We start from the raw sequence: 27,789 nt of genomic DNA, 5'->3' as shown, positions 1-27,789 counted from the left end.
CCAATGGTTCAACTATAGTCCTAACTACACAGAATAATAATTAACCTTAGCCATTATCCTATTCTACCTGGTAACTGAGTCTGTATGTGTAAAAGGGAGAGGTTCCAGAATGCTTACTCTAACGAAGTAATCCAATACCATCCATTTCTTAAACACTGAAATATGTGAGGTGTGTGTCAGGCAGATGGGAGCGCTAGGAAAACGAGAGTCCCATTTTAGAACATTATTGCAAACGTGAGCTTCCGCCCTAGAACGTTCAGTGGACCGGCTCCGGGCCCAGGTAAGGAGAGGCAGGCCTGGCCCCGCCCCCGCTGGCCACGGCCACGCCCGCTACCGGCCGCTCTCCGTGGAGGGGCGTGGCCACATACCGGAAGGGCGGGGCCTGCGGGGCTCCCAAACGCGGCTGCGGCGGCCGCGCTTCCTTTCCTGCGTGGCATCGCAGGGGAAATGGCTCCCAGGGCTTGGTCAGCCGGGCCAGCCGGGCTAGTTGGGCCGTGGCGCCGGCGGGTGGGCCGCCGGGCCCCGGGAGGTGAGAATAGACTAGTTCCCGGTCCTCTTTCCCTCGGTGCTAGGCCCCTCGCGCTGTGGGTGCTGAGCCCCCTGCAGTTGAGCGGTCTCCGTGGGGCCCGGGAGGCGCGGCCCGGAGCGTTTCCCGGGCGCCGTCTGCGGGTACGCACCTGCGAAACAGCTCACTGCATCCCACAAACAACGCTGCTGACTGTTGGGGTTCACAAGTCCATAAACGACCTGCTGCTTGGGAAAATCGGCGCGCCGGAAGGGAGGCCGTTGGCCCCAGGCCCTGCCCGCGATGCCTGGCTCGGATGCCTTTTGTATCGGCGGGGGGCGCTTGCGCGGCGTCGCCAGGGCTTCCGATCGTCCCGGGCCTCCGATCCTCCGGGCCATTGTGCGGACGTTCCGCTGCGGGTGCCATGCACGGGCCGCGCTCACCGCCGCTGCGGGCTCAGCGTATTGGTAGGACTCCCGAGCACTTGCGGGCTCATCCTTACAAAGCCTCTGCAGAGACCTTGACGTTGAGGACAAATCACGCAGGTGCAGGAAGTCCTCAGTCACGAATGCCTGCTGTACTCCGTGCTCGCCTTTACGTAAGACGACTGTTCCCAATGTAAAACTATAACAGCTGGGAGACGGAAAGTTTCCCGTTGAAAAGTATATTTAAGGGGTTGGAGGCGTGGCTCTACAGACTAGGTAGAGCCCCAGCCTGTGAGCATCAGGTACCAAGGTTGAGTCCCAGCCTCAGGCAAATTTTCAAAACTAAAATATACAGAGCTCAGAAGTAAAAGCTGTTTTACTTCTCAAATGTTGATTTGCTCCTTGTCACTCCCAGTGGTGCTAACCATGTGGAATATTATGCGCCTTAATTTTTTAAAGATGGTTTTGAATTTGAGATTACTGGTAGCCGTATGTCTTCTGTTCCTAATGAAATATTTCAAGATTTGGACGTGGTAGTTATTACATAAGTCATATTGAAGCTCATTGAATAGCTTTTGGCTCAAATGATTTATCTTTTGGAGTACTGTAGGATATTCCTCACTGGCCATGTCCTTTGTAGTAGTTAAGAAATTAGTTTGGCAGCATCATCCAGGCTACAAAAATACTGGATTTGCTGTTGTAATGTTTTAAGGCTTCCATATTAGTATTTTGTTTCCCACTTGCTCATCTCTGTCAAGCTCTGAGAAAAGCATGTGGTACTTTTAGGACCACATGTCAATATTGCCCCAATAGTGATAAAAACGGTTGATAAAAACGGCCTTTGCTAATAACTTATTTCCAGATTGAATAGCTCACTTAAGAGCTACCAGCCATGGGGCTGGTAGAGTGCTTCCCTAGCATGCACGAAGGCCCGGGTTTGATTCTTCAGTATCACATACATAGAAAAGGCCAAAAGTGGTGCTGTGACTCAAGTGGTAGGGCTCTAGCCTTGAGATAGCCCAAGGACAGTGCTCAGGCCCTGAGTTCAAGCCCCACGACTGGCACAAAAAAAAAAAGTTGCAGTCAGGTTTCAGTTATGATTATGGTTCCCATGGATAAGGACTGATGATTTTTTTTTATTCTAGGTACAATAGGCCTGTGAGTTTTGAAGATACATGAAGATGATTTAATTTTAGAACAAATGTTTCCTAGAAGTTTGTCATAGAAAATGGCTGAGAAAACCAAATAGGATCACTTGGGAGGTAACAAGGTCTGTGTGCTTTTATCACTAAAGTAGCCAGAATGTCTGGTGTGCTGCTGGCACAATGATGACATAAGTTATTGCCGTTTACCCAGCTGAGGTTTTCTTTGAAGAAATTTTCTAAGACTGAGATGCCAGTATCTCTTAGATAAATTAGAAAGATGTAATGAAATTTTTTATTGAGTGAACTATTTTTCTTTTCAGTATATAGGTGAATGCCCAAGACCATTAGCTCTGGTGGCTAAAATACTGCATTGCTTGAACTGATAGCAGTTTCTCAAGAACAATCCCTAATAACTCCAAATGGCTGGGGTATGTTTTTATTCCTCAGATTTTTTTTTTAACAGCACTTACAGAAAATTGGGGCTAAAAACTATTGAGCTTGAGTAAAAATGATTTTCACCTGGCTTTTTATTTTATTTCAAAGGATGTGGCATGCTACATTTTGGAAGGAAAGTGAAGAACTACTGAAAAGAACATGAACAGAAGCAAATGAAGATTATGCTGTTGTTAAACTCAATAAACATGTAGAAAATATATGACTGGCTAGTTATCTTAATTGTACAGGGTAGTGCTAAATAATTGCTTTCATGCTCACTAATGGCCTGTTTTCACCAATACATAGATCATTTAGGGGGAAAGAGTGGTTCTCATTGAGGTGGGGTGATGTTTCTAGTATTATATTTTGGAAAATTAATATTCACAAGAATTCTGCCTATGTGATGATGGGTTAAATTCAAACAGGTGTTTTTGCTTCAAATCTTCAGGTATTCCATACTTTTGTATCAAACAACATAGTAATATGAGTAATACAATAGAATTAATATGGTGTAACAGGTTTACATCAGAGGCAGCATCTTAAAACTTAGGATTTAGATGTGGCTTAGAATCCCTCACACCACAGGACTACTAGAGTTCAACATTCCTACAGTTGTTTTTCAACTGTAAAATTAAGGGGCCTAGGTTTTGTCCCTGAGCTTTTTTGCTCAAGGCTTGCACTTTACCACTTGAGCCACAAACCCACTTCTGGCTTTTCTGATAGTTTATTGGAGAAGAGGCAAGGACTTTTCCTCCTGGGCTAGTTTTGAGCTGTGGTCCTCATATCTTAGCCTCCTGAAAAGCACGCTCAGCTAGAGATCTTGGGTTTTATGAGATAGCACTGTTTTACCATCACGCACATTTCACTGGAAACATGAAAGAACAGGCACAAAAAGGATTTCAATTTTAATTGACAAATTGAATTTTATCCATACACATTTAGTTAGAACAGCATCAGGTTATACAGAGCTAGTTTCAGAATAAGCCTTCCTTGGTATAGTTTCACAAACTGCCCCATTAGTGAATGATTTTGTGGGAAGTATGTTTTGATTTCTTTGAAGCAGTTTTGAAACTGATACATTAAAAAGAAGACTAGCAGCCAAGAAATCTGGTATACTACAATAGTGTAGTTAGGATGAGGTTTGGAGGCAGGAAGATGGCTTAAGCCCAGGAGTTCTAGCCTGGGCAACAGCAAGATCCTATCTATAAGAATGAAGACTTTAAAAATTAGTCTCCTGCCTTTTGAACTCTTACAGTCATTTAGAGTCAGTTGACATGGGCAGTTTCCAGGCTTTCCCTGACTTCATTTAGGAGTAGCTAGGATTACAGGCACGAGCTACCATTGCCTGGCTTGCTTTTTTTTGTCGTTTGTGGGGCTTTAACTCTGGTCCTGGGTGCTGTGCCTGAGCTCTTCAGCTCAAGGCTACTGCCCTACCGCTTAAGCCACTGCGCACTTTCACGGATTTAAGTGCCCAGGCTGGCTTTGTACCGTGATCCCCAGGTCTCAGCCTCGTGAGTAGCTAGGATTACAGCTACCACACCCCACTCTTGCTCTGCTTTTTGAGTCACAAATTTTTTTGCCCTAGATGACCTGGAATTGCATTTTTTTTTTTGGTTGTGGGGCTTGAACTCTGGACCTGGGCATTGTCCCTGAGCTATTCGGCTCAAGGCCTCTACCCTACCTCTGGAACCACAGTCCCATTTCCGGTTTTCTGGCGGTTAATTGGAGATAAGAGTCACAGGACTTAACTGCCTGGGCTGGCTTTGAATTGTAGTCTTCAAATCTCAGCCTCCTGAGTAGGATTATAGGCATCAGCCCACCTTGCCAGGCTGGATTTGGAATCTTAATCTCACCCTTTACAGAAGCTAGAATTACAGGAAATGAAGCACCACACCCAGCTGAGATTTTCTTTTTTTAATAAAATTTCATCATTTTTAAGTAGATTGCTCAACATTTTAAATCTCCACTCTGATTTTAAAAGTCTGAATTAGTATTCATCCTTTTAGTTAATTTTGTACATTATACAGACTCAGATAATTCTGCTGTGTATACCTGAAACATTCAAAATCACTCTACTAGACAAAGTAAAACCCATTGTCTAAGTAGGAATGAGAAAGAATCTTTTCTTGTTTACTCATCATTAGAGAAAACGGCTGTCCCAGGTGCACAAGCAGCAATGAACTGTTGGAGCTGTTGCTGGCACTGAGTGAGGTAGAGATCCCTCTTCTCTAAATACTCCTCATTATACACTTCAAATGGGAATAATGCATTTGGAGCAACACAAAATATAGTGGCCCCTAAATGAAGAAGAAAATATAGTGTAAGTGGAAAATAGTCTAAAATAGTAATCATAAAATCTCTTCCAATCAAAGTAATGCAGTTTAAAATTTTAAGTTATGTAACATAAGTATTTTACCAATCACTAGTCTTTTTAAACAAAGAATGATCTTAGTGAAATAGGTACTGGAATTATAGGCACATGCAACCAACCACGTCTGGCACTATGAATGTTATTTTTAAATGAACACAAATTTAAATAATTTCATGTCTTATTAAGTTATTTTTTCCTTATGATATTTTAAACAATACAAAAGTTGAAGTATAAAAGCAATCATGCATTTGGGTGCTGGTGGCTCATATCTATAATCCTAGCTATCAGGAGGCTGAGATCTGAGGATTGTGGTTCAAAGCCAGCCCAGGCATGAAAGTGAAAGTCCGAGAAACTCTTATCTCCAATTAAGCACAAAGTGGCTCAAAGTGATAAGAGTACCAGCCTTAAGCTGAAGAACTCAGGGACAGCACCCAGGCCCAAAGTTCAAGCTCCATGACCAAACAAACCAAACCAAACCAAACCAAATATATATATGCATAATGAGCTTAGGGGCTGGGAGCATAGCCTAGTGGTAGAGTGCTCACCTAGCATTCATAAAGCCCTGGGTTCGATTGCTTGGTACCACATACACAGAAAAAGCCAGAAGTGGTGCTGTGACTCAAATGGCAGAGATCTAGCCTTGAGTAAAAAGCGTCCAAGGACAGTCCCGAAGCCCTGAGTTCAAGAACTGGCAAAAAATGAAAAAATAACAAAAATAAGCAGCTTAGTAAATATCCAAATTCAAACAAGTTTTACCTGAGATTATTTAGAGTAAGTAACAATTTAAGGATATTTAAGTTAAAATTATTTGAAGGGACCAATAGTAATTTAATACATTACCATATTTTAGTGTGAGAGATGTTTCAAATAACAGGGCTGCAATTAGAACATCTTCTTTGAGTACTTTATTCCTTAAGCTTAGTCTAGCATGGGCTTCAGATAAGGAAACTCTAAAAGATGAAATACATAATTACAACATTGATATAAAAATAACATGTTTTAGAAGGAACAAATTAAGACATAAATGAACATTAAGGACACACTAAAGATCATCATGTTCTTCCTTTGAAACAATATTTCTTTCCCAACAACTTAGCTTCTTCTAGGGCAGGCAAGTATACTACTACATAGACTTATGAGAGTAGTTTCTATCCTGGCTTCTATTTAACATTCTACACTCTCATCCCCCCAAATTCTGTTCAAATAAATACACAATTGGGACAATAAGCCTAGCTAAATATCTCTTACAGACCCACACTTACGTTTTTGTTTTTAACCAGTTCTTTATCTATTTGAAGCCTTAGTTATTATAAGGGATCTTAGAGTTAAAAGTTCAAATTCCTATCACATAAGTGAATTTCCTCCTCTACTTAGTCCTGGCCTACTTAACTTTCCAGTCTCTTATGAACCCCTCCTAGCCTTCACTGTTTTACAAGGTAATATATTATCTCTCATACACTATCCTTTTTGTTCAAGACTAGCACTCAGAGCCTCTGGCTCTGGCTTAGAATTTTCTGCTCACAGCTGACTGGCGCTCTACTACCTGAGCCACATCTCAAGTCCAGATTTTTTTTTTCATCTAACTGGTTTACTTCAATCTATATCAGTGGCATCCCATCCCACACACATGCCCATATGATATAATCAAAGGTTCCAGCCTATCCAGAGAGGAGAAGGCAGGAAAAAGGAGCAAGATCATGCAGTTGCTAATCTAGTTTCTCAGGAGGAAAAAAAATGGCAGAGAAGTGGGTAGGAGTTGAAAGATTTTATACACAGAGAAAAACGTTTTTCTGGGCTTAAACTTCAGCTAGACCTATCCACCCCCCACCGCCCAAAATGGATTCAAACCACAATCCTTGAATTTCAGCCTCCTAAGTAGCTAGGATTATAAGTGTAAGCCGCTGAGGGCCAGCCAAGCTATCTCTTCATTCCTTTTTGGCTTTTTAAAATTTTTGTGTTTTTAAACTATAATTTTCTTCTTCTTATTATTAAGGTGTTGGACAGAGGGGTTATCATTTCATAAGTCAGATAATGAATACATTTCTTTTATTCTTTATTCAAAAAATTAATGTTTTAATTACTGAAACATTTCTTAAGCTTCCTTAAAGCAAATGTGATATACTTGAATGAATGCTGTTCTTGAGATGCAGAAAACTGAGACTGAGTCTCTAGAATTTAATTAACTATAGTTTTATAACATTTGATTTCTGAGGCTTCTTGTAACTTACAAAGGTTACATAAATCTAAGCTGAAAGGTATTGTCACCTGCTTGTCTGCAGAAAAAGAATAACTCTTGGATGTGATAGCTCTTCAAATTCTGAAGTAACTTTTGTAGTTGCCCTTTGTTTTCTTTCCTCCAAGCTAAATATTCCTAATATCTTTAAATGGCAGGAGGGTATTTCTCCCCTTAATCGCAGTATGCTTGCCTACCATAGGAGAGACCCTGCTTCATCTCTACCACCACATATAACAAAAAAGTAATAAGCCAGGAAGGATAATTGTTAGTCCTTCACCATCCTGGCTACCCTCTTGTGTGCAGGTTAGTTTGATACTCCTTTTTAGCTCAGAAACTGAAGTTTGATTTAAGACCACAGTAGAAGTAATAAATAAATAGTATTTCCTTAATCTTGATACATATTCTGTTACTACAACCCAAATCCCAGTGTTATAGCAGCCACATAATTGTTTACTCATACTAAATATAAACAGAATGAAATCTCAAGTTGTTTCACATTCATAGTTAGATTAAGGAATTCAGGGACTAATGAAGGTTTTTACATTAATCCTATTGATTTCATTCTTACTAGATTAATACCATGATTCAAGCCAGTTACTGGTAGCTAATATCTGTAATCCTAGCTACTCAGAAGAAAGTGATCTGAGAATCAAGGTTCAATGTCAAACTGGACAGAAATTTTCATGAGACTCTTGTCCCTCCAATTAGCAAGCAAAAAAAACAGAAGTGGAGGTAGAGTGAAAATGCTAAGGGACAGAATCTAGGCCATGAGCTTAAAGACCTAGTAGGGGTACACACAAAAAAACCATAATTTAGGTCTGTGAATGTCTCACCCATGGTGCTTATTTATGTATTAAAATATCACATCCTTCATATTCTCATCTAACCTCCTAAAAATGTATCACAGAATAGAGCATGTACAGAGCTTTGAATACAAAGCAAAGACAGTGCAATGTTCAGCTCTACTTTTCCAGGAAAGCAAAAATGGTTTTATGAGAGGCCTGTTTAGAGAAAGGGACAATTAAAGTGTCAAACATTTCTGGTATTATTCATTTACTGCGCTGTTTCATAAAAGCTATCTTTACTCCTCAGTATTTATTAATGTGAACTATATTAATATGTGAAAATGTGGTTATATTAAAATAACTCCATTAAATCTGGATCGACATAGTCATACATAAACTAATGCTATGTAGTTTTAATACAAAATATTTTTACTACAGACAAACTTGAGAGAGCAGGACTTTAAAAATTTTAAAGTAGTAAAATCTGACTTAAGCATTTAGGAAATTGAAAACATGAATTGTTTACCAACATTCATTGAAGAGTTGATTTCTACCTTAGCTTATCTTCCCTACCTTATCTTATTTTATCTTTTCCATTTGAAGATATATAAGTAGGTGACTGGGGTAGTATACCACTGTCTCCTCCACTGAGCTGCTATTAATGTAAGATCCTTGTAGCCATCCTGTTTTTATAGTGGCAAGTCCCTCATCCCAGGACAACAAGATGGCTGTCCCACACTGTGTTCACTATCTCCATCATTCTGTGGGAAGTCAGGCATAGTTTGCCTAAAACAGAGAAACTTTCTTAGAAGAAAGAAAAGGAAGAAAGACAGAAAGACAGAAAGACAGAAAGACAGAAAGACAGAAAGACAGAAAGAAAGAAAGAAAGAAAGAAAGAAAGAAAGAAAGAAAGAAAGAAAGGAAAAGCTTCCTTCCTTCTCTTTTCAGCCCAAGGCGAGGGATGAGTGTTTGAAAGGAAAAGGTGTTTGCTTGTCTCCAAATAAACCATTCATTACTCCCTCTCCCTGGCTTGTTTTTTCTTTTTGTTATGTTTTTTTGCTTTTTTATTTTTGAAAAGCTTTATTGAGCCATAACTGAGAGTCTTAAACTGTACATATTTAAAGTAAAATGTAAGGAAAATTACATTTAAAGAATTATCTCTAAGTCCAACTGAAAAAATGCTTGGAATACAAATGCCTATGCTTAAAAAAAGCAATCATTTGCATTTGAAGCCTGTATTTTTTCTCATAATTATTAGAGGTGTAAATGATGTAAAATATAATAAAAGAAATTGTTAAGCCACCTTAAATTCTTTTGAAACAAGGTAAATTATAAACCAACCTACCTAAATCAATGAATAATGAAACAATGGAAATAGAAACGTTAAACACACTATATAAAAGTAAATACTGGCCTTAAAATCTTGAATACCTACAAATATTTTAATGCAGATGCTGACAATTTGGATCCACATATAGAGTCTGTTCTGATTCTGCGACTTGATAGATAATATCCATGAATCATTCTTTCTGCCTCTAAGCTGAGTTCTACATTCAGGTTCTTTGCAAAAGCCAGTAGCTAAATTAAAAATGTGAAAAAAATTAAGAAATTTAAGTTTTATTATGGAATCTATATAAAAAATCCACAGTATATTGGTATTATATTTTTTTTATTTTTTTTTTGCCAGTCCTGGGCTTGAGCTCAGGGTCTGAGCACTATCCGTGGACTTTCTCAAGGCTAGAGCTCTACCACTTGAGCCTCAGCACCACTTCCAGCTTTTTCTATATATGTGGTACCAAGGAATCGAACCCGGGTCTTCGTGCATGCTAGGCAAGCACTTTAACCACTAGGCCAAGTTCCTGGCCGGTATTATATTTTTATTGACTTAAAAATTGAGCTAAAGTAGGGTGTCAGTGGCTCATGCCTATAATCCTAGCTATCCAGGAGGTTGAGATTTGAGGATCATGGTTCAAAACCAGCCCAGGCTGGAAAGTCCATGACATTCTTATCTCAAAAACCAGGAGTGTCATTGTGGCTCAAAATGGTAGAGTAATATTCTTGAAAAAGCTCAGCGTCAGTGCCAATGCCTCTTACCTGCAATCCTAGTTATTCAATAGGCTAAGGTCTTTGGATTGAGGTTGGAAGCCAACCAAGGCAAAAACTATGATACTAATACTAAGTCATCTGTTATTTGGTTATCTGAATATGGCACACATATTCTCATAATATCAAAATAATAAAACAGGTTATGAAAGTATACAAAATATTCTTGACAATGAGAACTCTAAAGGCATTCATATAAGAAAAATCCTTTTGAATATCTTAAAATGAAAATTACTGTATATTCATAGAGCCTGTCATAATTTTCTACAGAAATATTCTATTTCAGTTTTATTTTTCATGGAGCTTCTTTAAGCTATGGCAATTTAGACAAAAAATAAACTCAACATTTTGATATCACACCCCCTGTACAGATGTTTATATAATTTAATCCTAAGTAATTTCTATACACTATCTTTAATGTACTTAAAATAGGAAAGTTGTAATAAAAGAATATTTGAAGAGATTTCTATTTAAATTGGAAAACATTAACACAGGCTTTCTGGATAGCCATTTTATCTACCTTTACCTTTTCAAAATCTTCTGTTGTGAACTGTTTAGAGGCTAAATAAAGTAGGCCTTCAGGATCAATGGCTTTCTTTAAAGTATGTTGCACAGAAGGAAGAAGTGGGTGGCAAGGAGAGGATTCATTGCAGTTTATCAATAATCCAAATGCCTCTATTAGGTTAGATGGAATCAAACTGCAATCCTATTTCAAATTAAAAGATGAGTTAAACAATAAGTTCTGGAATTTTCACAATTTGGAAATACCTAATAACAATATCTAAATAACTACAAATTAATCACTATATATAATTTATTATTTATATTGTTTACAGTATCTCAATAGACTACTATGGAGAGCAATATTTTTATTAAAGCCACCTCATCTCTCTTTTCTACTGAACAGATAACTGATTTACAGAACTAAAAGAATTAAAATTTTAGAGGTGAGGATATTATTTGGTGGTAAGTAGTAGAGCATTTGCTTAGCATGTATGAGGCCTTGGGCTTGAACAAAACAAAGTAAAACAAAACCAAAAAAACTTAAAAAATTTTCAGTAACTGGGTTGTTATTTAGTTACAGCAAGTGGTAGGACACTTCCAGCAAGTCAAAGCCCTGAGTTCAAATCTCAGTTCTGCAAAGAAAAAGAAAGCAGGTAGAAGGAAAAAAGAAGAATTTATAGAAATAAAATAATTAAAATCTATGACAAGATTCCTTAGCACAATAGCCTAATAATAAAATAAATATATGCCTTACCATTTGACCAATTAGAGTGCTGGGTCTCTGTGCATTTCTCCTGGAAGGTGAATCCATATCAACAAAAGACCAAAAACTGCACTGAACTGGAAAAGTCACTTGCTGATCAGTATCATCCCTAAACTTCTTTCCTGGAATGTATACTGTAATACTTCTGTTCTCCAGAACTAAGTCAGAAGATATTTATTTGTTATTTTTTTTCCATTTTGTCCTAGATGTGTACAAATTACTAACAAAATTTTATGTTAACATAAATTTTTACTACACTTCAGTTAGTGAAGACATGAGTAAATATGATGCTTTATGGAAAACTCATTAGACCACCCACATTTGAACAAAGACAAGATAAATATCCAATGTTTCTACATCTTTTGAATTTATGAAAACTGTAAGGTCTGCCGAAAGGAAACTCCACGAAGTTCAGAAGAGGGTTTTTTGGGTTAGGAAAGAGCAGACTCCAGCCGCCCAAGATGGAGTCCAGTGAGCAAGAGAGTTTAGGGCGGGAAGTGAGAGATTATATAGGGGAAGGGGTATAGACACAGCAGAAGGGGATGTGATCTAGGGGATGGGGAAATACCTCAGTGGGAACCTCCCACTGCCCCCAGGCATGCCAGTTGCCAGAGTTACAGGTGCTGGGCGGGGATTTCCAGGGTTCAGGGGGAGAGAGCCAAGGGAAGAAGTTATTTCTTCCAGTCAAACCTAACAAAAACCACCAGGTGAAAGCATGTACTGGAATTGCTGTTGGGCATGTGGGCAGAACAGGCAGAGGATGAAGAGATTGTCCATATGCAAACTTACAAGGAAGGATGCAATCAATATTCTTTTCTGTATATAAAATTGTACATAATGACTTCAAATCCAACATGTTCAAGTCTATAGTCATCAAAGATCACTCCTCATACCTCTGCTTGTTGTCCATAATTGGTGGTATACTATCCACTTAAAGAATGTGGGAACATCTTATTCTCCTTTCTAGCCTTCCTTCGTTCTTTTTTTGGCCTTGAACTCAAGACCTTACCCCCTTGCCTGGCTTTTTTGCTGAAGGCTGGCACTATCACTTAGGCCACACCACCACTACTGGCTTTTTGCTGACTACTGAAATCATTGGATAAATCTCCTGGATTTACTGGCTTCAAAATCTTGGTCCTCAGACATCATCCTCCTGGGTAGATAGGGTTACAGGTATGAGCCACCAGTGCCAGCTTTGTCTCCCTTCATTCTTTATAATAATTTGGTTTAAAGATTTGACTCTATTCTTTGGATTCTACTTCCCATTTTCTTTTTTTTTTCTTTTTTTTTTTTTTTGCCAGTCCTGGGCCTGAGCACTGTCCTTGGACTTTCTCAAGGCTAGAGCTCTACCACTTGAGCCTCAGCACCACTTCTGGCTTTTTTTCTATGTATGTGGTACCAAGGAATCGAACCCAGATCTTCATGCATGCTAGGCAAGCACTTTAACCACTAGGCCAAACTCCCAGCCCTCTACTTCCCATTTTCAAATTGACCTTTTTTTTTTCATTCATGACAATAGTCTCGTGTCCATATGTATAAGCCAAAAAAAACTATCTGACATAAACAAGTTATAGTAAGAAATGAATTTTGGCTTTACAGTTTCAGGGTTTTTGGTCTTGAATGGTGGAGGTATGAAGCAAAGCAGTGCATACCATGGTGGACAGGAAGCAGAGAGAGACTTTCTACATGTACATCTTTCTCTTTTTCTCCCATTATATTATATGGGCCCCAACCTATGAGACAGTATTTCTTCCTATTTGGGGCATTTGTTACTATGTCATTTGGAGAAAGTTTTCTCTCTTAATCCTCTAGAAATGTCCTCACAGGCACACCCAGAGGTATGCTTTATTTATCTCCAAGGTGCCTCCCAATCTAACCAAGTTGGGCAGTCAAGATTAATACCACACAGACAGGCATTAGAGTGAAAGTCTGTACTCCCCACTACTGGAGAGGCAGAGACAGGAGGATTGAAAATTTGAAGAAATCTTGGGCAAAGTCAGTGATAACTTCACTAAAGAAACAAAAACAAAAATAAAATAAAAACAAAATGGCCATCTCTATGTGGTGCTAGGAATCAAGTCCAGGGCTTGACACGTAACAGCTTAGCAAACTCTGAATTGAGCTACATCCCCAGCTCTAAAATGAACAAGAGCTTTTCAAAATGGCAGCTGGGTGTGACTACTTAAGTTTATAATCCTAGCTACTAGAGAGGCAGAGATCAGGGGATTACACTTCAAGATCAGCCTGAGCATAAAAGTTCACTGAACTTCATCTCGTCCAATGACTGGGTGGGGATGACAGCATGCCTTTGTCATCTTCAGTCATATGAAGAAGCACTCCAGGCCAGAGCAGCCTGGGAATAAAATAAAGCTAGACCTTATCCTGAACAAACAATGGAGGTTTGGTTCAAGTGGTAGAGTAGCTGTTTAGCTAGTCCCTAGTACCACACAAAAAAAGAAAGCAAAACAAAAAGATAAAAAAAGAAAACAATGGAAGATTTTATTTGAGTTTGAACTCAAAGCCTCACACTTTAGTCAAGCACTATATCATTAAAACAATGCCCAAGCCTTTTTTTTTTGCTTTATTTTGCAGGTAGTATCTCACATTTTTCCCAGCACCTAGATAAGAAGTAGGATCCTCCTCCAGGATCCCATGGGTGTTGGGGGGAACCCCAAACCAAAAAGCACATCAAAGAATGCTGAACATCACCAGTCATCACAAAGATAAACGAAAGGCCATACATGAGATTAAAAGAAAAAAAACAGGTAGGCTGTTTTCACTTTAGTATATTTTTCAGGCAAAGTCTTTCTTTGCTTGGGAATGATCTCAGACAAAGAATCTTTTCCTATGCCTCTTGTATAACTGGATTTACAGAATGAACCACTAGCCTCGCTAGAGTCTCACTTGTTTTCCAGGCTGGCCTTGAATCCTCCTTATCTCTCCCTCTTAAGTAGCTAAAATTACAGGTTTGAGCCAACTGGCTTCTATATTGTCTGTTAGCAGCTTTACAGTTACAGTTTTTTTCTTTTTCTTTTTTTGCCAGTCCTGGGCTTAAGCTCAGGGGCCTAAGCACTGTCCCTGGACTTTCTCAAGGCTAGAGCTCTACCACTTGAGCCTCAGCATCACTTCTGGCTTTTTTCTATGTATATGGTACCGAGGAATAGAAGAACCTGGGTCTTCGTTCATGCTAGGCAAGCACTCTACCACTAGGCCAAACTCCTGGTTACAGTTATAGTTTTACTTTTATCTTTTTTTATATATATTTTTATTGTAATTAATAAAAGGGTTACATGATATTTGCCAGATAGAAGGTGCATTAATTCACATACATTGATACCCTTTCACATGTCTTGGTACCCATTACCCTCCCCCCACCCACCACCCACTCCCCGGATTGGTTTTCCCCCCTTCCCTATCAAGTTTCAGATAACCAAATACAAATAAATTCAATATATCAGATAACAAAGTGAGATACTGTAACAATATGAGATACCCAAGGGACAGCAAAGGAGATGAGGGATAACATAGTACATTAAGGACAACAATCATTCGTTATATGGCTTTTGTTACTTTTATCTTTATGGACATTTTAAATTAATTATTGCATATGAGATATAAACTTTGTTCATATATATAGCCTGATATTCTACCATCACTTGTTGAAAACTCCTTTCCCCATTGACTCACTTTGGTGCCATTATAAACAAACCCAACTGACCATATAGTGTTGTTCATTTCTGTATTCTTTTCTCATTTATAATGTGCTATGTGCCCAGAGTTTTCTTTTTTTTTTTTTTTTGCCAGTCCTGGGCTTGAGCTCAGGGCCTGAGCACTGTCCTTGGACTTTCTCAAGGCTAGAGCTCTACCACTTGAGCCTCAGCACCACTTCTGGCTTTTTTCTATGTATGTGGTACTGAGGAATCGAACCCGGGTCTTCATGCATGCTAGGCAAGCACTTTAACCACTAGGCCAAACTCCCGGCCCGAGAGTTTTCTTGCACAGTATGTCATGCTAAGAAGGCAAGGTACCACTGCTCTTTGCCTAATCAATACTATAGCCAAACATGTCCTTTTAAAATTTATATCTTGCCCAACCAGCATTATCATAATATCAAACCTAAACTAAGCAAATATAAAACAAATAATACAATAGCTAGCTCTCATGAATAAAAATGCAAAACTCTTCAACAAAAATAATAACATGCCAAACTCAATAATGTAAAAAAAAAAAAAGTCATCAAGAAGAGGAGCAGTGACTCAAATAGTAGAGCTCTAGCCTTGAGTAAAAAAGCTAACGAGCATACCCAGGCCCTGAGTTCAAGGCCCACATGCATACATTCACACACACACACACACACACACACACACACACACACAGAATAGTATACCCCAATCAAGCAAGATTTATTCCAAGTAATTAACGTAAGCCATTAATGTAAGTTAGTAGATCAATAGGCTAAAAGAGAAAAATTATACATCAGATTATTAATAGATTTAGAAAAAAATCATTTGACAAAATCTAACATTCATTCATCATAAAAATTTTCATCAAACTAGGAATAGTAAAAAAAACTTGTACAATTTGACCTTTAAAAATTTCTGCAAAAAGGCTGGGAGTTTGGCCTAGTGGTTAAAGTGCTTGCCTAGCATGCATGAAGACCCAGGTTCGATTCCTCTGTACCACATACGTAGAAAAAAGCCGGAAGTGGTGCTGAGGCTCAACTGGTAGAGCTCTAGCCTTGAGAAAGTCCAAGGACAGTGCTCAGGCCCTGAGCTCAAGCCCAGGACTGGCAAAAAAAAAATTCTGCAAAAATGTATAGCTAGCATTTTAATGCTAAGAAATTTTAGGCTTTGTCATTAAAATGGGGGAATTTCAATACCAAACTTTAGACTCTATTACAGAGCTATAGTGACCAAAACAGCTTGGTACTGGCACAAGAACAGGCCTGAAGACTGGAATAGAACTGAGGACCCAGATATTAACCTACAGACCTATGGCCACCTAATCTTTGATAAGGGAACCAAAAAAATAGAATGGAAGGAAGCCTCTTCAACAATTGGTGCTGGCAGAACTGGCTAAACACCGGCAGAAAACTAAAGTTGGATCCTATTTTGTTACCCTGCACCAGGATTAACTCCAAATGGATCAAAGACCTTGAGGTAAAAGTCAATACACTGAAAATTTTACAAGAAGGAATAGGAGATACACTAGGTCTCCTTGGCACAGGTCGAAACTTTCTTAATAAGAACCAAGAAACACAACAAATCAGAGAAAGTCTGGAGAAGTGGGATTGCATTAAACTGCAGAGCTTCTGTATGGCAAAGGACATAGCTAACAAATTAACTAGAAAGCCCACAGAGTGGGTGAAGATCTTCACTAACCATACAATGGACAAAGGCCTCATATCTAAAATATATCAACAGCTCAAAAAATTGAATCACTCCCAAACTAATCTCCAAAGAAACAACCATCCCATTAAAAGATGGGCCAAAGACTTAGAGTTTTCTCTGAAGAAGAAATAAGAATGGCCAATAGACACATGAAGAAATGCTCAACATCTCTGGCCATAAAAGAAATGCAAATCAAAACAACTCTAAGATTCCACCTCACTCCAGTTAGAATGGCCAGGATCAAGAAAACTAATAACAACAGATGTTGGAGGGGATGTGGCCAGGAGGGATCACTCTTGGTGGGAGTGCAAACTTGTTCAACCACTATGGAAAGCAGTATGGCAGTTCCTCAAAAGACTAAACATAGACCTCCCCTATGACCCAGCAATTCCACTACTTGGCATTTACCCAATGGTCCAGAAACAAGGACATACTAAATCCACTAATACAACAATGTTCATTGCAGCACTATTTATCATAGCAAAGATATGGAATCAACCCAGATGCCTCTCAGTTGATGAGTGGATCAACAAGATGTGGTATTTATACACAATGGAATTCTGTGCTGCTGTCAGAAAGAATGACATTGCCCCATTTGTAAGGAAATGGAAAGACTTAGAAAAAATCATATTAAATGAAGTAAGCCAGACTCAAAGGAAGATAGGCTCAATGGTTTCTCTCATTTGTCATAATCAGTAGAAATCTTGGGATCTTCTAGCAGAAATTTACAATAGAACAAAACCTAGATACGTAAGGCCATATAATATGATGCTAAATGAAAGGACCTCCAGGATATAGAAACAAAAGCCATATAATGAGTGATTGTTGTCCTTAATATACTATGCTATCTCTCATCTCTTTTGCTATCCCTTGGCTATCTCATATTGTTACAGTATTTCACCTTGTTATCTGATATATTGAATAGATACATATTTGGTTATCTGAAATTGGATAGGGAAGGGAGGAAAACAAGATGAGGGGTGGGGGTGGGGGGGAGGGAAATAGGGACCAAGACATGAGAAAGGGTATCAATGTATGTGAAGTAATGCACCTTCTATCTGGTGAATATAATGTAACCCTTCTATTAATTACAATAAAAAATATATGGAAAAAATGAGGAACATACAAGGATGCCTTTCTCTCACTACTGCTGTTCACATTATGCTGAAAGCTAATGCAGTATGTCCAGAAGAAGAAATAAACCTGGCCCAATATATCATGTATTAGCACAACTCAGAGCAAATGATGAACTGGTGCATTTACACATTCAAATTATTTTTATTTGTACAACAGATGTTTGATATGATTTTTAACTCCTAAAATGTATCCTTTTTGGTGGTAATAAAGTTGGAACTAGGGTTGGTGTGTACCTTAGTGGCAAAGTGCTTACCTAGTAGGTTCAACACTTTATGTTTGATAACCAGTACCATTGAATAAATACAGAAAGAAAGAAAAGTTTGAACTCAAGGCACTTCCTAGGCTGGTGCTCTAGCAAATGAGTCATACTGCCAGCTCAGTATAACATTCTTCACTGTTAAGTAACATTTGTTATTAAAAAGACTAAGTTAAATATGTGAAATTAATTTGAAAAAAATTAATGCTTACCTGATTGAAGTTGTTCAAGTTTATCTTTTTTGTGTGAAGCTATGTCTCCTATAAAGCAGACACCACCTTTAGCTAGCAAAGCACTACCTGCTTGAATGCTAACTGCTCCAGTTCCATATGTATTTTTGGATAGAGTAGGAAAAATTTCAGTAGAAACAGGATGACGTATACCACGGGGAACAAGGTTTATGCTAAAATTCAAAAGTCTAGGGAGAAAACACATTATTCATTATTAATTTTTTTTGGTTGGTCCTAAGGCTTAAACTCTGGGCCTAGGCACTGTCCCCGAGCTTTTCAACTCAAAGCTGATGTTCTACTCCTTGAGCCAGTCTAGTTTTCTGGTGGTTAACTGGAAATAAGAGTCTCACAGACTTTCCTTTCATGCTGGATTTGAACTGTGACCTCAGATCTCAGCATCTTTAGTAGCTAGGATTATAGATGTGAGCCACCAGCTCATTTTATTAGTTGATTTTCAGAAGTTGTAATGTGTAAGTGCTACATAATTAAATTACATCCAACCTTATTGAGCATTATGAGTTCTGGGTTAGGAGTAAAAACATATGAGAGTTGTGTGCTTTGTCTCACACCTGTAATCCTAGATACTGAGAGAGGCTGGGGTCTGAGGATTGTCGTTTGAAGCCTGCTCACGCAGGAAAGTCCACGAGACTCATATCTATGATTAACCAGCAAAAATCTGGCAGTGTAGTTGTGGCTTATCTGGTAGAATACTAGCCTTGCACAAAAAAGCTCAGTGACAATGCCCAGGCCCTGCGTTCAAGCCCCAGGACCAGCACAAAATAAAAAGGAAAAAAAAAAAAAAAAAAAGGAAAGAAAGAGAAAGAAAAAGAAAGGAAGAAAGGAGAAAAAAGAAAAAGAAATATAGTCATTCATTTGGAAAACTCATAGCCTAGAAAGGCATAAAAATGAAGGTTGGAAGTGGTGGCTCATGCCTGTAATCCTAGCTACTCAGGAGGCTGAGATCTGAAGTTAAAGCCAGCCTGGGCACTGAAGTCTCTCTCCGTGAGACTCCTATCTCCAATTAACCACCAGAAAGTGGTGCTATGGCTCAACAAAAGTGGTAGCCTTGAGCTGAAGAGCCCAGGGACAGAGTTCAAGTCCCACAATTGACAAAAAAAGACATAAAAGTGAATTTATAATATGTGATAAGTACTAAAAAAATACCTTGAGAACACTCAAAGGCAGTGATGTTTTTCCTGGATAGGTGTCAGAGAAAGCTCAAAGAGATGACATTTAAACAGATCCATTTTCATCTATGGATTGCTTTCTTTTGCACATTCACCATTTTTACATATGCCCATTTTTACATTTTGCCAATATGCCATCATGACTATTCACGCAATACTTTTTTTTTTTAAATGGAAGTCTTGATTTTTATTTATTTTATTTTGCCAGCCCTGGGCTTGAGCTCAGGGCCTAAGCACTGTCCTTGGATTTTCTCAAGGCTAGAACTCTACCACTTGAGCCTCAGCACCACTTCTGGCTTTTTCTATATATGTGGTACCAAGGAATCAAACCTGGGTCTTCGTGCATGCTAGGCAAGCACTTTAACCACTAGGCCAAATTCCCGGCCATCATACAATACTCTTGATACACCTTTTTTATTTCTAACATCTTTGCTAATTGTTTTAGTCTCTTCATTTCTTAACTTCAAATCCTTAAAAGCATTCTCTTTCTTCTTTTGGTATTAATATATGGATTCTAAACATTATAATGCAAAACAAAAGTTTAAAAAAAATCTCACGAGCAGGGAGTTTGGCCTAGTGGTAGAGTGCTTGCTTACCATGCACAAAGACCTGGATTTGACTCTTTAGTACTACATACATAGAAAAAAACTGGAGGTGGTGCTGTGGCTCTGGTGGTAGTGCTCTATCCTTGAGGGGAAGAAAAGCCCAAAGACAGTGCTCAGTCCCTGAGTGCAAGCCCCAGGACTGGGAAGAAAAAAAAAGAAGAAGAAGAATGTTTAGGGCGGGGAGTTTGACCTAGTGGTTGAGTGCTTGCCTAGTATGCACGAAGACCCGGTTCGATTGCTCAGTAACACATACATAGAAAAAAAGCCAGGAGTGCTGCTGAGGCTCAAGTGGTAGAGCTCTAGCTTTGACAAAGTCCAAGGACAGTGCTCAGACACTGAACTCAAGGCCAGGATTGGCAAAAAAAAAATCTCACAAATGACTAAATCAAAATCACCTGATTTTGAGTTAATATAGTGGAAATAAAATTCCACTTTTATGTAACTAAGAAAATAAAGTGAGTACTTTCAAGTTCTGTTAGTGTAAAATTATATTTGTATAATTAGTAGTGTTTAGCAAAATATTTGTATCAACTGTGATGTTGTGATTTTAGCAAAACAACATCTGCTCAATTAAATATTAGATTTTTCTTATACTTAGACTTTTAACTTAAAATTCATATTGTGTGTGCACACGAGCACTCATGCATGCATTACTACTGAGACTTAAACTCAAAAGTCTAGATGCTGGCCCAGAATGTTTTGCTCAAGGCTCCACTTCTTATTTTTGATTATTAATTGGAGGTAAAAATCTCATGAACTTTGCTATCAGCGAACCATAGATCCAAATATCTCAGCCTCCAGAGTAGCTAGGATTACTGGTGTGAGCCAGGCTCTATACCTTTTGTTGCTTCAGAATTGCATATAAGACATTCAAATAAAAATCTGTGAATATGTATATATGTGTTTATATTTGGGCAGTACTGGGTTTGAATTCAGGACCTTGAACTTGCCAGCCAAATGTTCTACAAACTTGAGCCCTTTTTCCTTATTTTTCAGATAGTGTTTTGTGATTTTGATAGCACTGGTTTCAGACCCCCTCCAGTTACCTCCAGCAAGATACCTGGTTTGGTTTTAAGAGAATCTTCCTGTTTTATCTGGACTGGCTGAGAACCATAGTTCTCCCATTTCTCTCTCCCATCTACTAGGGATTACAGACATCCACCACCTCGCCCAGCTTGTTGTTTTAAAGTAATTTGTTTGAAAAAGAGGGTACTTGCTAGTCGAGAGCCTCAAAATGTTGAATTGATACTTATTCTAGGGTTAGGATGATGTTTCTCTTCCAAACTCAGCAATTTTGAAAAATTTTACAACATTTTAAAATGCAATGCATAATTATCATTGAATGAAATCTCTAAGAAAATTAAAAGAACAGCCTTTTGGCTTGTATGGAGAATATTCAAAAATGTAAAAAAGGGGCTATACTGATGAGACTCAGAGGTAGAGCGCTTGCTTGGAAAACATACAGCTCTGAGTTCAAACAAAGTACCATGGGAAAAAAATCCAAATCATATGTATCTGCTGACTCCTATAACCCTAGATATGCAGGAGGCTGAGCCCTGTGGATTGTGGTTCAAAGCTAGGCCAGGCAGACAAGTCTATGGGACTATATTTCCAATTAACCAACAAAATGCCGGTGCTCAAGATCACAAGGCCCTCAGTTCTAACCTGGTACCAGCCAAAATAAAAAGAAAAGAAATAAGGAAGGAAAGAAGGGAGATAGAGAAAGGAGGAAGGGAGGGAAGTGTAAAAGCAGAGCACTGAACTAGAGAATACTGGAAAATAAAGCCTCTGAGTGAGGAAATAAGTTGAAATGTTGAGTGGGTAGAATCTCAAAATCTTGAAAGCATGTATTCCAGCTCTTAATTCATGTTTTAAACATTTTAAGCTTCACAGATAATAATAGATATAAATACTATATTATTTGGATGGATTTGAAATATTTTCTTGGTAATAATACTAATGGGAAAGACTTAAGCAGTACTATAATCAACATATAATTTGAAATTTTCATGACAAATACTTTACCTGTCTACAAGTAGAGTATCACTTGTTATAATTAAAATATCCAAGTAATCTTCAAGCTCCTTGTTACGGTCACTTGATTGTACTAGACTCATCAACAAACAGAACTTAAGCAAATTGTAAGTGCCAGGAGGAACAATCTGTGATGCAAAGATATTGGCAAGTATTGCTGTAAATTTCCAGCATGAGGTAGATGTCAAGGAGAGAAGACACCTGAAGTTGTCACTAATTCCTAAAGGAACTAAAAGAAATAAGAAGAAATAACATTTATCAAATTTTAGTCTTCTAATAATAGCATATTTGAATTTGAATTTTGTGTGTCAGTCCTGGGTTTGAACTCAAGGCATGGGCCCTTGCCCTGAGTTTTTGTTCATAAAGCTAGGGCTCTACTACTTGAGCCACAAATCTACTTCTGGCTTTTTGGTAGTTAATTGGAAATAATGAATCTCACAGTCTTTTGTGACTCACCTGGCTTTAAATAATCATGAGATCTGAGTCACCCAAATAGCTAGGGTTACAAGTATAAGCCACTGGTGCCCTGTTGAAATTTTTAAAATAATGAAGTGAAATTATGATTGGTGGTTACACTAGTCTGTTATTTCTATCCCAGGGAATGAGATAAAAGAAATCAGTCAGTCACTACACACATCCACATAGATTAGCTATAAACTCAAAGCATCTATCTCATTCTTCTTTTAAAACCTGTCTGAACCTGCTTGCCTAGCATGCACGAAGACCCCGGTTCGATTCCTCGGTACCACATACATAGCAAAAAGCCAGAAGTGGTGCTGTGGCTCAAGTAGTAGAACCCTAGCCTTGAGAAAATCCAGGGACGGTGCTCAGGCCCTGAGTCCAAGCCCAGGACTGGCAAAAAAAAACAACAAAAAAACCCACAAAAAAAACCCCCAAAAACCTGTCTGAACAAACAGATTATGGGGCACCTATATTTCCTATATTTGCTGTTTTTGCTCCTATATTTCTTATGTTTGAAATATTAAAATCCTCAGTGAAGACCAATGAGAAGAATGAGAATACAAGACTTCATTTAAAGAAAAATGTATATTTTACTACTTTGAAAGCACATCATATACAGTACTATAACAAGATACTCTCCTCACGTCTTTTCAGCTAAAAAAGGATGAGATTTATTTAGTTTGCCAGTTCTGGAGGAACAGATATACATGAACAATCTAGACACTTTCTTCCTTTTGGGCAGTCCTCACAGAGCAAACATGTATGATATTCACCCTAGCCCAGGAACAGAGATGTGTACTTCTGTCCAGCTTGTTAGACTCCCGATTCAGCGGGATGTCTTCCAGACGGAGCCCCCTTCCCAAGGAACAGCGAGACCACTCAGTCGGATGCAATCAGCAAGAGGTTTATTCAGGAACACGAGTACTCGGGGCAACAAGGTCTCCTAGGAGACTTGCGCACCTAGGCTGGGGAGAGGGGGATATTTATGGGTGGCTGAAGCAGGTTACAGAAGCAGAAGCATAGTTACAGGGTAATGATTGATTAATGATTGATTATAATCACATTAGGTAAGTCTCAGCTAGGGGCTCAGCTAGGGGTTTATTGAATTTCCACTTGGTTAAACAGGCAGTTGACTGCATGTCTTGTTTCTGGCCATATTTTATTGTTTTATCCCTGGAATTTCCTCCTCTTATTCAGGTTCATAAGGTATACAGTTTCACTGACTCGAACCAACTCAAACTGCACATCCTGTTGGTTGTTCTTCAGCCCATTGTATAAACTGCAGCTACTTGCACTATTCTAAAGGCCATTCTTTTAAGACTTTGGATTATGTTTGTGTTGTGAAAGTACTATTACATTGTGGGGAGATATTAGATTTTATATTTCTCACATCCCCCATTTTCTTATGGGTCGAATGAAATCCTTCATTCAATGAGTGTGGTCTCTCTTTCCTTAAGTTGTTGATACTGTTGAGTGAGCACTAAGGCTTGTACTACAGTTACAGGGACCCAAGGTGAGAATTAGAATGAGTATAATGAGTGGTCCTGCTATAGTGGATAACAGAGTTGCAAACCAGGGGGATTGATTAAACCAGTTTTAGTCTGTCCTGCATTTACTCTAGCACACGCTGGGCACTGGGCAGTCACTTGTTGCAAAGCCTCCTCCTTTCCTAAGAAGTGGCCGAGGTTTTCCTGCCGCTCTATAAGAGTCTTCATTTTATTTTTACTTAAGTGAGTTAGAGTGTGGAGATCCAGAATGAATTTAAAAGTCCACTTTTTGGGCCAAACTGTTTTTCCATCAAAAGTCCATCGTCCTTGTTTGGAGTCATAGGCCGCCCCCATTTTCTTAAGACACTCAATATCCTCTGGAGTGTATGGGAGTGGGGGAAGACTACGGTGAGGCTTCTCTATTATTGAGAGAGCTTGCACTTGTGGAGTTCTCTTGCCCTGGAGTGCAGCTTCCCGGGCCGCTTTGTCTGCTAGGCGGTTGCCTCTGGCTTCCATGGATTCCCCCTTTTGGTGTCCCGGACAATGCATGATGCTCAGTCTTTTGGGTAAGAATAATGCAGTCAATAGGGCTATAATTTCGGCTTTGTTCTTAATGTCCTTTCCCTCTGAAGTCAGTAAGCCCCTTCTTCTATAAATTTCTCCATGTATGTGAGCTGTAGCAAATGCATATCGGCTATCCGTGTAAATGTTGAGTCTCTTACCTTCAGCCATCTCTAGGGCCTTTGTCAGGGCAATAAGTTCTGCTTTCTGAGCCGATGTTCCAGGGGGTAGTCCTTCAGCCCAAATTACCTCATTCTCAGTGGTAACAGCTGCCCCTGCCTTCCGCTCTCCATTTTCCAGAAGGCTACTGCCATCCGTGAACCAGGTGAGCTCAGCATCCTGAAGGGGGTGGTCTGTCAAATCAGGTCGGGTCCCATCACCAAGAGTTTAGTTCCAGTCCTCTCAGTAAACAATTGTAAGGTGGTGGTTGAATCCGGCAGCACAGCAGCTCCAATAGAATGTCACACCTCCTGCTGGGTCACCTGCAAAATTTCTAAAGAAACTTAACCTAAGGCCTGACTCTGGTGAATTCTCCCAATGCTTTTCTAGTTGCTTTACCCGAGCACACTCATTTTTGCAGGCTGGCACCCGTTGGTTTTTAAGACAGTATAGGATTGAGAATCCAAAGTAATACCAGGGTGGCAACTTTTAGTAACCAGATTGAACAAGGCTTAGCACTCTCTAGACAGGCACAGAAGACTGAAACTGTAGCCGTTCCCCACAAGTGCAGTCTCCACTCTTGCACATTTGTTACTACTATTTTTTTTTTATGCCTCTAACTTATGCTGTCTTAATTTTTAAGAAACAACTTTTTGGTCCCTTTATTTAAAGAGGACTGATGGGCGACGATCCATCTTCTATAACTTCTTCAGGCTGACTCAGGGGCGTTGTCTCTATACCTAGCCAGGGACCCTAAAAACTTAGCCTATTTTACCAAGAGGTTGCCAAGATTACATATCAGGAGTGATATTCTACTCCAAATTGGAGGTCATGTAAAGCATTTAACAACTGCACAAACTTTTTCTTTGGCTACAACAGTGTAGCTTACTTAGCACCCATTTGCAAAGGCATTTTCCTGATTTTCTGGGGAACTTAATCCCTGCACTCTATGCTTCAGTTGCCAGATCTAAACAGATAATAGGGACGCAAGCGTCACATCCACCCTGAATTTGTGGCTGGTGTCAAATCAAACTTCACTCAGTTAGGATTTTAAACCATCCTCTATTACAGATGATTGACAAGTTCCTGCCCAGGTATGAAAGGCATGGGCATTAGTAAGGCATGCTTACAAACTATTCTATGACCTCCCGGCTCTGATTAATTTTGAATGGCCAAGCACAAATGACTCTAGGATCTGACACCACCTCTGCCATCCAAGCTGTGGCTTACTGCATTTGGATGCTTCATTGTCCCAGTAGTGTCTCTTCACACAGGGATAAATGTCCCATTGGCATTTCACTTTGTTGGTTGCTAGACTTGAACTCAGGGTCTGGGTGCTGTCTCTCAGCTCTCCAGCTCAAGGCTAACACCCTGCCACTTCGAGCTCCAAAGTAACTCTCAATAGCACTCTGACAGATTAGACACCACAGTCTCACAGGGACTTTGCCTTGCCCGGGCTGGCTCAAAACTGCGGCTTTCAGATCAGTGAGTCCTACAAAGGCCACTTTACTCCAATTAGAAGCAACAAGGTGGTCAACTCAGAAATAGTCTCTAAGCATGAGCTTACCTGGAACTTGGTGAGGGCCAAATTTACATCTGAATGAGGATCTGCTGTCCTTCTCCATGGACCTGCTGCAGATTGCTATAGAGTAACTTGCAAGAATAAGCTGAAATAGCAATTAAGCAACCATTTTGGTAGTCCTAATTTTTCTTGTTTAAACAAACATTTAGGATAATTTCAATTTCAAACTTTGTTCAGATCCAATGTTCTTTAAAAATTTTACTGATATTTGCTTAAACAATTAACACTTTAGCCTTTATGTGCATTTGAAAAATCTTTAAGGGCCCAGGAACTCCCTTTGTTTCCAGGTTTCAACACTCCAGCAACAGTTTCCTCAATGCAAGAACTGTAAACATCATCAGTGCACCAAAAGTCTAAATCTGGACTTAGTTTCTTTCTTTTTCTCGAATGCATTCAATTGCAATGCAGTAGCATGAACCCAAATTATACAGAGATAAACTTTTAAATATTTATTCCTTTTAAAATACTAATTATATTACCCAGATTTTACCATCAGATTTTCAATGTCAGTCTGCAAAGAAAAAGAGCGAAGATGTGGATCTCAGTTCACCTGACCAGGTTATTTACCCAGAGCTTATTTACCCAGAGCTGCACCTTTGCCAGTCCACCTCTCACCCCCAAAGATGGTCACACAGGACTATCCCAAGTTTTCCCATCCTTTCTCTTAGCATTTGATTGCTTAGACAGTTTTGAAAAATAGGTAAGGTTTCTGAAATAAATAAATTTACATTTTAATTCCTAATATTTATCTCCAAATTTTAACTTAAGGGAATAGATTCCAAATTCCCTAATACCTCTGGGTTAAACAGGATACAATGTTCACAATGTAAACAGCTCTGTGCATTTCAATATCAAATTATTAATGCAAATTTCATTTAGAAAATACTTTTTCTACTTTAGAAAAATACTTTTTACCAGTTTCTCTTTAAAGCAATGCAATAACCCTTTGAGACATTGTAAAACATTTTAACCTGATAATTTTCTTAAAGTTTAGACTTAGATTTACCCAATTGCCTTTTTTTATTTCAAGTATAAATTTATCCATTGTTTTATACAGCATGCTGATAATTTAACCTTGAACATGTTCACTCACTCATTCACACACACTCATACTCAAAGATCTTAAAGCGCGCAAAATTAATATCGGCCGTTCATTTTCCGGAAGTTTGTGTCAAGAGAGCCTTGCCAATTTTACTCTTGCAGGTGAGAACCAGGTTCAGAACAAAACTTTTTACAAGGCAACTTAGCAGTGATTTATTTTTTTAGGGCTTGTTACAACTGCTCAGAATACACACAAAAATTGCAAGGATCCATAAAACTGGTACCAATTTTGAAAACAAAACCAGACAACAAAAAAAAAACATCTCACAAAACAAGACAGAAGCAGAGACCTTTAAATACCCCAAATTTTGATGACATGCATGGTA

General features: G+C 38.9%; 1 protein-coding gene, 1 long non-coding RNA gene and 1 other non-coding gene across 11 annotated transcripts in view; 2 read left to right on the top strand and 1 right to left on the bottom strand.

The window, feature by feature from the left end:
* Window positions 1–413: 413 nt before the first annotated feature.
* LOC150058833 (uncharacterized) lies at window positions 414–2,719 on the top strand. 2 transcript variants are annotated; one of them, XR_016536562.1, is made up of 4 exons: window positions 414–529; window positions 2,076–2,200; window positions 2,396–2,503; window positions 2,619–2,719. It is a non-coding gene; the product is annotated as an uncharacterized LOC150058833 (long non-coding RNA). The 2 variants fall into 2 exon arrangements; XR_016536561.1 differs by lacking the exon at window positions 414–529 and adding an exon at window positions 542–1,103.
* LOC150058834 (small nucleolar RNA SNORD87) lies at window positions 2,247–2,330 on the top strand. The gene has a single exon (XR_016536746.1). It is a non-coding gene; the product is annotated as a small nucleolar RNA SNORD87 (small nucleolar RNA).
* Window positions 2,720–4,300: 1,581 nt separating the features above from the next.
* Mcmdc2 (minichromosome maintenance domain containing 2) overlaps window positions 4,301–27,789 on the bottom strand; it is a 45,729-nt gene continuing 22,240 nt past the window's right edge. For 6 of the 8 annotated variants that reach the window (XM_090338654.1, XM_090338658.1, XM_090338659.1 and 3 more), the window contains 7 exons: window positions 22,103–22,340; window positions 18,268–18,473; window positions 11,264–11,430; window positions 10,532–10,711; window positions 9,338–9,480; window positions 5,722–5,831; window positions 4,301–4,807 (listed from right to left, as the gene is read on the bottom strand). In XM_090338654.1, the coding sequence (XP_090194780.1) occupies window positions 4,641–4,807; window positions 5,722–5,831; window positions 9,338–9,480; window positions 10,532–10,711; window positions 11,264–11,430; window positions 18,268–18,473; window positions 22,103–22,340 (1,211 nt within the window). In that variant the 3' untranslated portion in view covers window positions 4,301–4,640. Of the gene's footprint in view, window positions 4,808–5,426; window positions 5,570–5,721; window positions 5,832–8,475; window positions 8,689–9,337; window positions 9,481–10,531; window positions 10,712–11,263; window positions 11,431–18,267; window positions 18,474–22,102; window positions 22,341–27,789 lie in introns of those variants that run through there. The other 2 variants (XM_090338657.1, XR_016536560.1) reach the window with 2 other exon arrangements.

Source organism: Megascapheus bottae, chromosome 9, assembly GCF_031878675.1.
Source record: "Megascapheus bottae isolate mThoBot1 chromosome 9, mThoBot2.hap1, whole genome shotgun sequence".
In the NCBI taxonomy this organism is placed as follows: Eukaryota; Metazoa; Chordata; class Mammalia; order Rodentia; family Geomyidae; genus Megascapheus; species Megascapheus bottae.
This window is presented reverse-complemented; position numbering and strand designations above follow the sequence as displayed.